Genomic DNA, 15,777 nt, shown 5'->3' with positions numbered 1-15,777 from the left:
GCATACGCTGTCCTGTTACAGAGCAAGCACCCCCCCCCACACACACACACACACACACACACACACACACACACACACACACACACACACACACACACACACACACACACACACACACACACGTTAGATACCATGCACTGTTAATAATACATGATGCTGTGGATACTTGTAAAGTTAGTCCTTTATTGATCCCCTTGGGGAAATTCAGGCATCATAGCAGCATGGGGGAGGGGGGGGGGGGTACACGTAGTAAAAAAAGCAGTGTAAACAATATAACAAATCAATATAATTAACTCTGGACATGTGCATATGGGCAACAATCTCTGCTGATAGACTAGCTCTATTGGCGAGCTTTGTATTCTTTACATATATACAAAGCTCTATTATGAACCGCTGTGGATTCTGAAGGTCAAAACTCATTCTAACTAATTATTGAAAGTTCATAATTGTGTTTTCGAAGGGATCAACAGAAAGCTCAAAGAGTCTTGACAAAGACTGGTGGTGATGAAAACACAAGCTGCTGATGAAACACAGTATAAAATGACCCTTTTCTCCTCCTTTAGTCAAGTCAAGTCAATTTTATTTGTATAGCACATTTCCAGGCAGCGGCAGCTAGCACCAAAGTGCTTCACAGGCAGGTTGATAAAAACAAAATAATATGATGCAAGATAAAAGATTAAAACACAGTAAAGCAATGAAAGTAATAAAAACAGGTAGGACACAGTAAAACAAAGAGGATAGAAGGGCCAGGGGTCTAGTGGTGATTAAGTGGGGGGGAAGGCCAAGGAGAACAGGTAGGTTTTTAAAAGTGATTTAAAAGCCTGCACGGTCTGGGGCGCCTGTACGCTGAGGGGGAGGCTGTTCCACAATCTAGGCGCTGCGGTGGAGAAGGCTCTGTCTCCCCTAGTCTTGAGCCTAGTTCTAGGCACCACCAATAGCAGCTGGTCAGCTGATCTGAGGGATCGGTGGGGGGTGTGGTTGTGCAAGAGCTTGGATAGATATGGAGGAGCCGTGCCATTTAGTGATTTAAAAACATTTAGGGCTAGTTTAAAATCTATTCTAAAACGAACAGGTAGCCAGTGGAGCGAGGCCAAAACTGGGCTGATGTGCTCATGTTTTTAGTTTTGGTGAGGAGGCGCACCAGTTGAAGGCGGTGAAGCAGGGATTTGTCGATGCGTGTGTAGAGGGCATTGCAGTAGTAGTGGGGGGGGGGGGGGGGGGGGGGTTGGGTAGGAGTCAGTTCAAGAAACAGAGAGATGCTGTCTCACGGTTCACAGTGCACACTACTAAAGCCAATGCCCCCTCCCCCCTCTCTCTCTCTCACACACACACACACACACACACACACACACACACACACACACACACACACACACACACACACACACACACACACACACACACACACACACACACACACACACACACACACGCACACACACACTCATGCGAACACACAGTCCTACAGTGATCAGCGGCAAACACCATCACATGACCCCTGCCATCAATCAAGTGTTAATCTAGAGTAGGAAAACTGGGCTGCGTAATCTGGTTTAGCGGTGGCACTATACTGCCGGATTAAAGCATTCACTGGAAGTGAAGCACCTAGCGTGTGTGTGTGCGTGTGCGTGTGCGTGTGTGTGTGTGTGTGTGTGTGTGTGTGTGTGTGTGTGTGTGTGTGTGTGTGTGTTGTGTGTGTGTGTGTGTGTTACCCTCTTCCGTGGTGGAGATCTGGCCGGTCTCGGCGTGGACCTGGAAGAACAGGATGTTGTCACGGTTGGGGATCTGGGAGACCAGGCTGTAGCTCAGGTGAGCGTTGGGAGACTCAGGGTCGTCGCGGTCGGAGGCAGACACCTTGGTGAACGGCACACCTGGAACAATACACATGAACTCAACGTGTCAAAACACCATCCTTAAAGGCCCAATCAGGGATCCAAACGTAAGCACATAGGTAGCCCCCCCCCCCCCTACCACCACCAAAAATAAGAAATAGCAATGGAGACATGTTTCTATTTTCTAGTTGATTGGCTTGGGTCTTGGTCGGCTCTTGGATTCACATGATTTTTTATTGAATTGGCTGTATTTTGTGCCAGTAAAATGTTTGTTTACTTTGTTTACTTACTCTGCTTTATGATGGGTTAACACAATTTCCCATCTACAGATAAACCTTCTGTAGTGTGGTGGTAGTGGACGCGTTAACCCTTTGTAGTGTGGTAGTGACAGGGTTAACCCTTTGTAGTGTGGTGGTGAAAGGGTTAACCACATTCAATACTGCAACCAATTAGATTGAGATCAAGGTAAACACATATACCACATATTATATGCACGTGCATACATACACACACATACACACACACACACACACACACGCACACACACACACACACACACACACACACTTTAATACTTAATTTGAGAGAGACCTCCGGTTTGCGACGTTCTGATGAGCAGCCACATGAAAGAGCTCCCGGTCAATGAATATAAAAAAAGGAAGTAAAACAATTCAAAACGAAATAAAAAGTGACAATTCAAGGATATAAGAGAAGAGGAAGGATGAACACGAGAAAAAACTAGAGAGAAGCGAACATGCCACGGTGGGCAGAGGAGCTAATAGCTGGCTTCATGTGGGTGGTAGCTAGCACACAGGCTAGCACACGGGCTAGCGCGTTAGCTACACAAGCTCTTCAAGCCAGCAACGCAATAGCTAATCAAGAGCTACAAGCTAGCGTACAAGCTAACAAGCAGAGCATGCAAGCTAATGTGGTGATATTTGACATTGAATTTCATAACTAATATGTGTGAATAATTAGAGAACCATAATGTATAAACCAGGTGTACCTTTCAACAGCAGAATGGATTTTCAGTGCTAAAGTAAGGAGCTGATACTGGTGTTACAGAGACAGCCATTTCAACCCCCACTAGCAGATGTACTCAACACTAGAACAAAGGAACTGAAAAATCACACCCAACTGTTAGCAGATTTCAGCAGCGACAGCAGAGACCAGATAACTGGCTCTGATAGTATAAGACAGGACTAAATATCATTAATCAATAAGGACATGTTTCAAAGTTAAATGAAAAAGCATGATACTTGATTGGCTTTGATTGGATTGACAACTCTATAAAGAAACCAATAAAAACATCTATATAGATATTTAGAATTAAGAATCCTGGTATAGTTATCACAGTTATATGATCACGAAGGAATGTTGATGCATTCAGAGGAGACACCGACGGGGGCCACAGGCAGGCCCCCCCCTCTCTGTCCAAACATGAGAGGCCACAGCCCAAAGGAGGGGGCCATTGACACCAACCCCCACAGAAGAACCAACCGGATTGGACCAAACGTATTATTAAAATGTGCTACTATTGGTGGGAAATTATAGTATTTAAGAGCAAAACAGTGTTAATTCAGGAGCCCAGACCGCCCCAGGTCTGCGGCTCCCCGCTCCCAACCCAGAGAATGCTGTCGGCTGATTTTCATGTAAGTAAGCTGGATGGCCCCATGGTTGGTTAGAATAGAATGTAAAGATACTTATCTTAGAAACCAGGCTTACTCATATGAAAAGGGCGTACAGTAGATTCTCTATTTTCATTGATGTTAACAATGACTGTTGTATGTACATGTTGGGGTTTTGAGATGCAAACCTTGTTGATCCTTTGTACAAGACAGACATGTTAATGTATTCTGATAATCCTTGTATGTGAAAAGCAACCTTTTAATTCACTCTGGGCCGCCGAGGCAAATAAATACATGAGTTTGAATTCGAACTCTGTGGTCTGGACTGCACGTTTATTCCTTGCTGGCTATATTGGAAGTCAGATGAGGAGACCAAATTCTATCACTTATGATCCTTTCCTCCTTCCAGATAGCAACCTCATTGTACTGCAAATAAACCTTAGGTTTTGTATAGGATTATACGACACTAGCGCGTTGGCTGGCGCAGTAGCTAACCAGGAGCTACAAGCTAGCATACAGGATAACGCAATGGCTATCCAAGCTAGAACGCGGATCATCCAGGGCAGCATCGATGGACTCAGGGAGGAGTTGGAGAAGGGTCAGGGAATACAAGCTAACGTGGCGTTTGTCGTGGAATATATTATCATGTCATTATAGATCTGTGTTTTTAGCTTGACTGGTTCACTGTGACCAGCTATGTAATGTGTGTGTGTCTCTTTAAGAGACTCCAAAATAATCTCCCCAGCCAGCCAAAGCAAGGTTATTATTACTTCCCGTAGCTGGGAACCATTTTTATTTACTTTCATCATCATATCTGATGTATAATGTTACGTCTTGCAAGTGTGTATTAAACTATGTTCTGCCCAAACCTCTTGGTCCCTTTATGGCCAGATGCTACTGTGTGAACATGATGCATCTGTCTGTAAACTGTCCTTTCATTGTGGCCACGGTGAAATAAACGTTTCTATTATTAATAATGACTCAGAATGATTTATAAAACGGCCCATCGTTTTGTCCTTTAATATTTCCCATTACACGTTGGACCGCAGCGAGGCCCGGCCGGAGAAGGGCTGCAAACTAACAAGGAAGTTAACAAGATGAATGTGACGCAGCAAGCGATACAAACTAGCGTGGTGTTGGACCGCAGCGAGGCCTGGCCGGAGAAGGAGCTGCAAGCTAACATGGAAGTTATCACGGTGGAAATGAAACAGCAAGGGATACAAGCTAACGGAACGTGGGGCCGCAGCGAGGCCTGGTTGGAGAGGGAGCTACAAGCTAACATGGCCAACACGTGGACCGGACTCGATGCAAACAGGGGTATTCGGAGGAACACGGAGGCTGGTTCGGGAGAGGGGAAACGGACGGACCCTGGAGGAGGGACAGTGAGACGCTGGATACAATCGGACCAACCAGGACTCGGGCACCGAGGTCGGCCGGACCATCCGCACACGGGCCGGCCAAGATGCGAATACGGAGGCCACACACACCAACCGGGACCCGAGCACCAAGATCAACTGGACCAGCCAGAACTCGAATAACGAGGTCTCGCACACCAAGCAGGACTCGAGCACTGAGGTCATACACACCGACCAAGATTCAATATCACATATGCATATAATTAGATAGTGAATGGAGGTAATGATTCGAGACACACTGCAGACAACACACAGACCACTGGGAATACAGACAAGGTAAACACGTTAGTTGGGGAAATTGAGACTTGACTCGGGACATATAATACAAATAATACGTACTAGACTAAACTATAGACACTAGCACAGATGACACACAGCTAAGAGGACGGGGAACATGGGGAATCACATTCGGAGACCTGATCGGGAGCTCTGGAAATGTACTATCATATGAAAGATAAAAATTTTAATAAAATGTTGGACAATAATAGGGACATTGGAGAACCCCCACAGGGGACATCTCCGTCGTTATAGGAGGGGCCCTCTCCAGGAGAGCCTTACCCCTCCAGCCCGCCAACGGGGGTTAAACGGGGTTAAAAGAATTACCTGGGAAGTGCCAATTGTCTTTAGTCTTCTTTTATATTATTTCTTCAGAGTTATGTTAGAATAGCAGTTGCTTTAAATGTGCACATGGACAAATATGAAGGACAAGAATTCAAAATGTTGGACATGAAGAGAGGCTTGGAGAGCCTCCTTTGGGGGTATCTTCGTCTCTGGGGGGGGGGGGCTTCTCCAGTGGGAGGGCTGATCCCCCTCCAAACCGCCAACCGGGGAAAGAGTGCGAACCATTTATATTCATGTAATTTTTTCTTATTGTGTTGTTAGTTTTATTTTCATAAATGTATGTGGTGATGTCGGGCTTGGGGTCGCGGGGGGTCGGGTGGCCATTGAGGCGTGGTGCTTAGGCCTTCTGCGGACCTGGGCTTGGGGCTCTCGTGGGCCGGGGGCCTGGCGGTCGGGCATGGGCGGGTGGGGGCTCTGGGTGCTCGGCTCCACGCATGGTGGACCAGGATATGGGGGTGTTCTGTCTCTCGGGGAGGAGGGTGGGAGGGAGGGGTTTCTCTCAGGGGGATCAGAGCGGCTGGGCTTTGCCCGGCGGAGCCCTGTGTGTTGGGGGGCCGATGGGCGTGGGGTGGGGCTCTCGGTGGCATGGGAAATAGCGGGCTTGGCTCGGTGGGGGGGAGTCCCCTATCCTTTCCTCTACTGGGCCTGGCCCAATTCATTCAAGGGACCGGTGTCGCTGGGGGCCCGGCTACGGGCGCAGCGACCTGGGATATGGGGGGCGCCAATGGGCTCAACTCAGGGGGGGGGGGGATGTCGGAGGGGGGGCCATCATTTCCGCGGTTTGACCCGGGAGAGTGGGATCTTGTGGGTTGTGGGTTCGTTGTGCGTGGGGTGGGGTGGGGTGTTTGGTGACATGGGAGGTAGCGGGCTTGGCTCGGTGGGGAGGAGTACCACCCCTCGCCCCTCTACTGGGTCTGGCCCAATCAAATTCAAGGGACCTGTGTCGCTGAGTGCTGGGCCCCGCGTGGGACGGACCTGGGATGCGGGGGAGCCCGGTTTCTAGGGGGGGATGGCGGGAGGGGCGGCTGGACGGCTGAACGAGGCCATATTCAAGGGACCCATATCTGTATGTTGTTATGTTATGGATGTCACTGTAAATATTGTGTTGTATGTCTATAAATGTTAAATAAAAATGTAAGTAAAAAATAAAAAAAAAATAAAAACTTTATTTGAACCACCAGATTGTATATCACACATCCACAGGATTGAAATATTAGAGGTTTGATACTTTTGATGACCACTTCTGGGTACAGAAAACTGTCTCTGTGCCTACCCATTACAGCTGGTATCAAACAAAATCACACTCTCACGCACACGCACGCACACATACGCATACACACGCACGCACACACAAGCACACACCTGCAGGGTTGCCTTCCCTGACCACAGCAGGATAGTCCGTCTGGTTGAAGGAGGGAGCGTTGTTGTTGACGTCCAACACATTGATGTTCACAACCACAGGACCCTCCACTACTGCATCATCCACTAACGCCTCCACCTGCAAATCACATGAACACACACACCACACACACACACACACACACACACACACACACACACACACACACACGGTGAAGCAATGGTTAGCACTGGTTAGCAAGAAGGTCTTGGGTTTGAACCCGACAGGGAGGTCTTTCTGTCTTCACTCTCCCTGTGTTGGTGTGGGTTTCCTCTGGGTACTCTGGTTTCCTCCTGTAACAAGTGTCAATTGAACATTGTTTATTATTTTATTAAGGATTGAAATGTCACCAAATCCTGTTTACAAATGTTTACAAGTGGTTACTATTGTTTATTATTTATTATTTCTTTATACCAAAGACACTTTTATCTGAACGTAACTTGGAAAGTTCACGTTCGAGAGTTTTGCACTTTCGGGTCAAGTATTTGCGCGTGTTAGAAGCAACCTTCCGGTTTGGGTTCAGTCTGTAACAAGCACCCAACGTGAAAGGTATGTGATTATTGTGGCGCGCAGTACTTTTATGTTTTACACTGTTGTATATATCTTTTGTATAAGAATTGAATGTTGATAGATAATAATGACTCGATAGTGTTGTGACGAACGGTGTGGTTATATTATATGCATAATTGAAGGTTTTAGTCTGTGTATTTCACAGAGGCAATATAGTCAATTGGTTGTTCTTTGTCAACAGACTTGACGAGTGAACATAAGTGTGACGCTGTTTCTTTGTGGCATTGACCAGCCGTTTCATGCAGGTATGTGCCTTAAGATGTTGATTTATTGTGCAAATATAATTGTTTAGAGTCTGTAACAAGCACCCAACGTGAAAGACTTGACGAGTGAACATAAGTGTGACGCTGTTTCTTTGTGCCATTGACCACCCGTTTCATGCAGGTGGCTCCATTGCAGACCACCGAATAAATGATGAACAGTTGTCCATGTGTGCCGACTCGTCACTAAGCATCACGCCCAGAACAAACGCAGGAGACACGTCCAGAACATCCGTTACACTCCCACACCAAAAGACCTGCCTGCTAGGTATATCCTGCCACTGCACTTGAGCAAGGCATTACAAGTGAAGTTGGGTGCCTATCTGTGGTTCGGATGGGTCAAATGCAGAGGAATGATTTCCTCTGAGCTGATATCGTCAAACTTCGATGCCCCGAGGGAGTTTCGAACCCGGGTCTGCCGCACCACGGGCGACATCACAGACCGCTATACCAAGAGGTGAATTCACACTTGGTAACGTGTCTATGTGTCTTTTAAGGGGGAGTGAGTTTAACTGCCACAGTCATTTCACAACACTTGAAGTCTATCGTGACTGTGCCTCGCGGTACCATCTGTTACACATATATAAATGAGTGAGTGTGTGCTTGTGTGTGTGTGAGAGTATATGCTTAAGTGTACATGAATGGAACAGGAATAGGAATATTTGCCTTGTTACCTCAATAACGAAGTGGCTGTCTGGGGCCCAGTCCAGAGGCTGCTCCAGGTACAGCCACCCCTGATTTGAGATCAGAATTCTATCAGCCCCGCCATTCAGCCTGAAGCCGTTCACACTGGGATCAGATGCTTGGAACTGTGGAGAGAGAAAGAGAGAGAGAGAGGGAAGGAAGGGAAAAGATAAATAAATCAACAGAAGCCAAGCTTGCAAAACTTAACTTGGTGTTGGCTGGGTACTGGGTAGTGTAGAGGTCTAAGCACTCGCCTACCATCGCAGAGACCCGGGTTAAATTCCTCCTACAAACACAATAAGGCAGTGTGTGTGGGTGGGAAGCCGGTGGGGTATTAGTGCTGGTTGTTGCAATAGCAACTTCCACTGGTCGGTTAGGGCGCCTGTACAGCAGGGAGAGGATCTGGGGGAGATAGCGTGAACCTCAGCGTGCACGTAACGCTCTCCCAGTGAAACTCTTAGTTGTCAGGTGAAAAGAAGCGGCTGGTGACTCCACATGTATCGGAGGAGGCATGTGATAGTCTACACCCTCCCCAGACCGACAGTAGAGCAGCATGTGGTAGTCTACACCCTCCCCAGACCGACAGTAGGGCAGCATGTGATAGTCTACACACCCTCCCCAGACCGACAGTAGAGCAGCATGTGGTAGTCTACACCCTCCACAGACAGACAGTAGGGCAGCATGTGGTAGTCTACACCCTCCACAGACAGACAGTAGGGCAGCATGTGGTAGTCTACACCCTCCACAGACCGACAGTAGGGCAGCGCAACAACCAGGAAGGGAATTGGCATAACAACAGAATTTGGGGATGGGAGAAAAGATGAAAAAGGGCACACAAAAACCTGAACGTTGACTTTACAGCATTTCTAGAGTAGGATGTTTTTGATGTTATATAACAGGGTTTGAACAAAGGTCTTTCTTGGAGTGGGGTGTGTGTGTGTGTGTGTGTGTGTGTGTGTGTGTGTGTGTGTGTGTGTGTGTGTGTGTGTGTGTGTGTGTGTGTGTGTGTGTGTGTGTGTGTGTGTGTGTGTGTGTGTGTGTGTGTGTGTGTGTGTGTGTGTGTGTGTGTGTGTGTGTGTGTGTGTGTGTGTGTGTGTGTGTGTGTGTGTGTGTGTGTACCTGATAGATGGGAAAGGGTACCGGTGTTCCCTCTGGCACGTCTAGAACCTTGTTCTCCATTGGACCCTTCTTCTCCTCCAGACCCTTCCCAGCAGCCTATCAGAGCACAGAGACACAGTTCAGGAGTCATCGAGGAATAGAGTAAGGCCCAGTCAACACGAGCGCTGGATTTAATATAACCATGATTGTATGTGCACAGTTGCACTGTTCGGCCACACACAACCGGGGATTTGCTACACTGCAACCCCGGTCTTTGAAAACCGGAGTCCAGGGTGAAGTTTTGCGGTTTTGCGGTTGCGTGTGGGCATAGCAACCGAGGTTATTCCCAGTGTTTACAGCAGAGCTGTCGCAATTATTTCCCATGTTCACGGCAGACTGTCAAACAATAGCAAGTTAGCAACCGAGCGCGCTCAGCGCGGGGTAGAGAGATTAGAGCAGAGCCAGCTACACCAGTGTTTACAGCAGAGCTGTCCCAAGTAGCGTTATATGAAAATGATTGTAACAAACTTTTGTTCGAAACGTATCGTCTGTGTTGAAGAGTGTTGTGATCGACTGATGTCTGTTGTCGCATTCCTGACCTGATGCTCGGAGTAAACATGTAGCTGCGGCTAAACTAAACTCATGTGTTGTCAAGTTATTGTTATAAGGAACCCAGTCCAGACTGCACCCCCTTAACAATTGTTTGTATTGAGCCGTATTGTATTGTACCCATTTTGCAATGTGTTAAATAACGTTTGCATCCATTCATAGCGGTAAAGTTACCACATTACGTTAGCATTTAAGCTATATACTATACATAGATATAGCCATTCACATTAGCATGTAGCTAACAACACCGGCGGTCTTTTGTGAGACTAAACTATCCGCTCTTGGTGGTAAATTGTGTTGCTGTTGGTTTTGTTTCATCAACAAATGAGAGGCAGAACACACAGTGAATGTATCCGTTTGTTTATTGCACTTTTATTGCAGTTTCTTTCTTTGCTGAAAATATATGTTCCGTTGGCAAAATGATATTTAAAGATGGCGGCTATGGTGTTTCTAAACAGGAAGTTTAGTTAAAGATGGCGGCTATGGTGTTTCTAAACAGGAAGTTTAGTGAGCGTTCAACCTTTTCTGATTGGTTGAAATGGCCTTCATGTCTGAACAACATTGCCGCCTACTGTTTTGGCATTGTACTACATGTATCGGTTGCTGGTTTTTCCAGCCGCGGTGGGTACGCAATTATATGCGGTTGTTCACCTGTGTGGACAGAGGTTTATTTTTTTCAAACTTCGGTCACATTAAATCCAGCGCTCGTGTGGACAGGGCCTAAAACACACCCAACAAACTCACTCCAACTCTCTCTCACACACAGACACACACTTTTTCTCTCTCTCTCTCTCTCTCTCTCTCTCTCTCTCTCTCTCTCTCTCTCTCTCTCTCTCTCTCTCTCTCTCTCTCTCTCAGTGATGCAGTGGTGATTTTATCTCTGGTTGCACTGTGTTTTAATGCTCCCGCGCATGCGCATAAATGTCCAATGGTAGTATGTGAATGGTCCAACTGTAGTATTTGAACATACCTGACAACCTGAGCTATTGTTATGCAAAGTAGCCAGGTGGGTACTTGGCGCAGAGTCGAGTGGAACGCATTCTTGTATGCATGCACGTGCACATCCATGCATGCGTGCAACCCCGTCCCATGACCACTGCATCACTGCTCTCTCTCTCTCTCTCTCTCTCTCTCTCTCTCTCTCTCTCTCTCTCTCTCTCTCTCTCTCTCTCTCTCTCTCTCTCTCTCTTTCTCTCTCTCTCTCTCTCTCTCTCTCTCTCTCTCTCTCTCTCTCTCTCTCTCTCAGTGATGCAGTGGTGATTTGATCTCTGGTTGCACTGTGTTTTAATGCTCCCGCGCATGTGCATAAATGTCCAATGGTAGTATGTGAATGGTCCAACTGTAGTATTTGAACATACCTGACAACCTGAGCTATTGTTATGCAAAGTAGCCAGGTGGGTACTTGGCGCAGAGTCGAGTGGAACGCATTCTTGTATGCATGCACGTGCACATCCATGCATGCGTGCAACCCCGTCCCATGACCACTGCATCACTGCTCTCTCTCTCTCTCTCTCTCTCTCTCTCTCTCTCTCTCTCTCTCTCTCTCTTTCTCTCTCTCTCTCTCTCTCTCTCTCTCTCTCTCTCTCTTCTAACTGTAGTAAAGGTTGATCTCTCTCTCTCTTATGAGACAGTTATTCATTGAACTGCTCACATTCCAGCGAGGGAAGTCTTGCACTGACAGACAGACAGAAGAGCAAAGTCTATGCAGACTTGGGCTCGTAGAACGCCAGCGTGCGCCTTACATATTCACTTTAGTAACTCTTTAATAAGTTACTAAAGACTTCCTTCTTATGTCTTTGACGACCCACAACCAAAGATGGCTGACATTCCTTCATACACGTTTCCGAGATTCCAAATGTCCAAAGAATTAAGAGCTACGAATAGACTTTAGTTTTGTAACGTGCACTACCAGAAATTATGTTCTTACTTTCTTACGTTGAGAATATTTCTTCATACAAGATTATTTTTGTCTTACTTACTAAGAATAGCATTTTTGTAATAGTGTGGTTATTTTCTCGAGTGAGTATGCACTATGCACATGAAAAGGAGGAGGAGGGGGAGGAGGTGTGTACTCACAGTGCCTAGGAGGAGGAGGAGGGGGAGGAGGTGTGTACTCACAGTGCCTAGGAGGAGGAGGAGGGGGAGGAGGTGTGTACTCACAGTGCCTAGGAGGAGGAGGAGGGGGAGGAGGTGTGTACTCACAGTGCCTAGGAGCAGGAGGAGGGGGAGCAGCAGCGGCAGATGCATTGTGGGTGTCATGGTGAGTTTCTATGAGGAGACTCTGTGAGTAGGAAGAGGGGGGAAATGTGGTGACACATGGTGGAGGAGGAGGAGGAGGAGGAGGAGGAGGAGGAGGAGGAGGAGGAGGAAGAATATGACAATTAGGAGGGGTGATAAGAGGGTGGAGGGTTTAGATCACACGTTGTCACGTGGTGATTGTCCACTTTTCACACCAGTATAGGATACAGAACACTGTCAAATACTCTTGCCATTCAGACAGTACTGGCTGAACAGACCAGGGTCAAATAGTATTAGCAAATAATTCAGTTTGTTTTGTCCTAGTTTGGACGACTGGGTGGGTGGGGTTTACAGCTAAATTGCTGATCACGCAAAGGTATACCTAATTGACTTTCAAGTAGTATACACGTTCTCACACTCATTGTATCGTCCGATGTCACTAACCCCACCCACCGGTTACTGCATGCAGGTTAAAACAAACGGTGAGAATTATTCGCAAATTACGACACAGTAAGACACAGCGAGAGGTGGGTTTCAACCAGCCACTTAGCTTTTATCGAGCCACTTAGCTTTTATCCCCAAAGCAAATCTAAACACAGCCCATCTCAGCACATTCTCCTGTCTGCAGATGATAGCGTGTTATTGATTCAGCGGCACACAAAGTCCACTGATAGACACTTGCAGCAAAATTTGCTAATACAAAAACAAGAAACCCTCCACCCTATTACTACTACTACCCGGTGGTGGAAAGTAACCAAGTATTTTTACTCAAGTACTGTACTTAAGTACAATTTCGAGCTACTTGTACTTTACGGGAGTATTTTCTACTTTGTATACATATAAAAATATTGTACTTTTTACTCCACTACATTTATCTTGAACCCATCAGTTACTAGTTACTTTGAAGAAAAAGATTTTGCATATAAAACATGGCAAAACTGTATGAAGATTATATACTTTCACATTTGAAGCCTGTCAACTTCAAGAGGACGTAATCACAGCAGCACAACTAGACCACATACCACTTCAACATGACCTTTAATCAGAGCAGCATAACTGGACCACATACCACTTTAACATAGCCTTTAATTAGAACAGCATAACTAGACCACATACCACTTTAACATGACCTTTAATCAGAGCAGCATAACTGGACCACATACCACTTTAACATAACCTTTAATCAGAGCAGCATAACTGGACCACATACCACTTTAACATAGCCTTTAATCAGAGCAGCATAACTGGACCACATACCACTTTAACATAACCTTTAGAGGTCATTGGGTCGAGGATTGAATGCTCCCAAGCACCGGAATACACAAACGAATGCATACTTTTACTTCAGATACCTAAGTACATTCAACAGCAAGTACATCTCTACTTTTACTTAAGTAGAATTTGAATGGAGGACTTTTACTTTTACCAGAGTACTACTATTTTATTTGGGTATTTCTACTTTAACTTTTTCTCCCCATTTTCTATTTTTCTCCCTTCCCTAATTTTGTATTGTCCAATTCTTCCCTCCCCTGTCTCGAACGTTGTTAGGCCATGCCTCCCACAAGCCGGCTGCAATGTGGACGAAGCCTTGCATCACGTGTCCCCTCCGATACTCGAGGAGGGAGCCGTCGCATCTTTTCACCTGCACAGCGCGATCTCTCTCTTCCTGATTCTACTGCGCACCAACCGACCTGTAGGAGTCGCTGTCCACAAAGTCCGATCCCCACCCACCAGCTTCCCACCCCTAATACTGCCAATTGTATTAGTATGAACGACCAGCCAAGCTGGTAGCAACGCCGAGAGCTGGGCTCGAACCCAGCATCTCCTGCGTTGGTGGTGAGCGCCTTGCCCACTGCGCCACCTAGCCGCCTTTTCTACTTTTACTTAAGTAGAATTTGAATGGAGGACTTTTACTTTTACCAGAGTACTACTATTTTATTTGGGTATTTCTACTTTTACTTAAGTAAAGGAACTGTTTACATCTCCACCACTGCTACTAACCCCTGTTCTCTCTCTCTCTCTCTCTCTCTCTCTCTCTCTCTCTCTCTCTCTCTCTCTCTCTCTCTCTCTTGCTCAGACTTTGAGCTGAGGAAGGCAGACTCCACCTACGCACCCCACTGGCTTTAATCAAAAGTCACAGCATTTTCCACATCCGACCGCCTGAATCCAGAGCGGGAGGCATGTCATCGCCGCCTTTGAAGCGAAACGTGACGCCCTTCGTCTCTGACGTGTGTCACAGTGCATGACTCAATAATCCTTAAAGGTCACGCTCAGGTGTGCCGACCAACGTGACCTCACTATGATCTCACAAGTCTAGAATGTGTGTGTGTGCATGTGTGTGTGTGTGTGTGTGTGTGTGTGTGTGTGTGTGTGTGTGTGTGTGTGTGTGTGTGTGTGTGTGTGTGTGTGTGTGTGTGTGTGTGTGTGTGTGTGTGTGTGTGTGTGTGTGTGTGAGTCAGAGAGTCAGAGTTTGTGTGTGTGTGTGAGTGTGTATGAGAGTTTTCCTCTCTGGAGTCAGAGATCTGAACGACTCATGTACATGGTGTCCAAGCTGGCTATTGAAGGCCCACCTCTTCAAACAATAGATCATTATGTGTCAGGACAGGAGGAAGAGGTTATCTAATCAACTGCCATGACACTCCTCTATAATAAAAGCCTGTGTCAGATACTGTGTGTCACAACTGACTGCTTTACATTGATGTCTTTATCTTTATGATGAAAGTCATTTGTGAGCATAATTCAGCTGAATAACTTAGAGCTAATAATAAACCACCTGGTGCACTTGGCGTCGGAAACCCAAACACTTTGATGCCCGTGATGTCAAACCGAACCTTTCTATCTCACAAACACTTACAATCATTTGCCCCACACTCGTGGAAACTATTGCTTTTCATCTCTCTGGATCAATGTGTTTGTGTGTTTGTGAGCCGCCCTGTCCTCGCGGAAGAGCAGGCGGGCGGGAGAGTCGGAAGGAAGTGAAGGTGACATTGAGTCATGCTGGAATGACCTTTACTGTTCGAGCACGGCACACTTCTGGCTGGCACACCCACCCCGTCGGTCACCCTCATTACCAGACTCTTTACCACACTTCTTGTCAACCGAACACAACCTATAACCTTGATTTAACCTTAACGAAATTTCTTAATATTACTTTCTCTCTCTCTCTCTCTCTCGCTCTATCGGTTAGTAAGCTAACCAGTCCTGTTGTGCCGACTGGTAGGTACAAGCTAAAGTAATAATTAGTTCTTCAGATTTATAGACAGATACTTGTCTTGTAGTGAAACTATGTTTTTAGTTTTTTTGTTTCGAGTGTATGACCTCGCGCGCAAGATTAGAATTTCTTGAGATTTTGAGATCTGGAACATTCTGTACAAAATCGACTGAAGCCACAGCGGCCACTGGGCATTGAAAGCTGCACAGTTC

General features: G+C 46.4%; 1 protein-coding gene across 1 annotated transcript in view; it reads right to left on the bottom strand.

Moving 5' to 3' along the window:
• cdh17 (cadherin 17, LI cadherin (liver-intestine)) overlaps nt 1–12,375 on the bottom strand; it is a gene marked incomplete at its 5' end in the record, with an annotated part of 23,741 nt that extends 11,366 nt beyond the window's left edge. Inside the window, 5 exon segments of the mRNA XM_084336676.1 lie at nt 1,713–1,871; nt 6,859–6,994; nt 8,400–8,534; nt 9,529–9,624; nt 12,325–12,375. Coding sequence (XP_084192802.1) covers nt 1,713–1,871; nt 6,859–6,994; nt 8,400–8,534; nt 9,529–9,624; nt 12,325–12,375 — 577 coding nt within the window.
• Nucleotides 12,376–15,777: the final 3,402 nt, after the last annotated feature.

Source organism: Notolepis coatsorum (genome assembly GCF_963971535.1).
Source record: "Notolepis coatsorum genome assembly, chromosome: 19".
Taxonomy (NCBI): domain Eukaryota; kingdom Metazoa; phylum Chordata; class Actinopteri; order Aulopiformes; family Paralepididae; genus Notolepis; species Notolepis coatsorum.
This window is presented reverse-complemented; position numbering and strand designations above follow the sequence as displayed.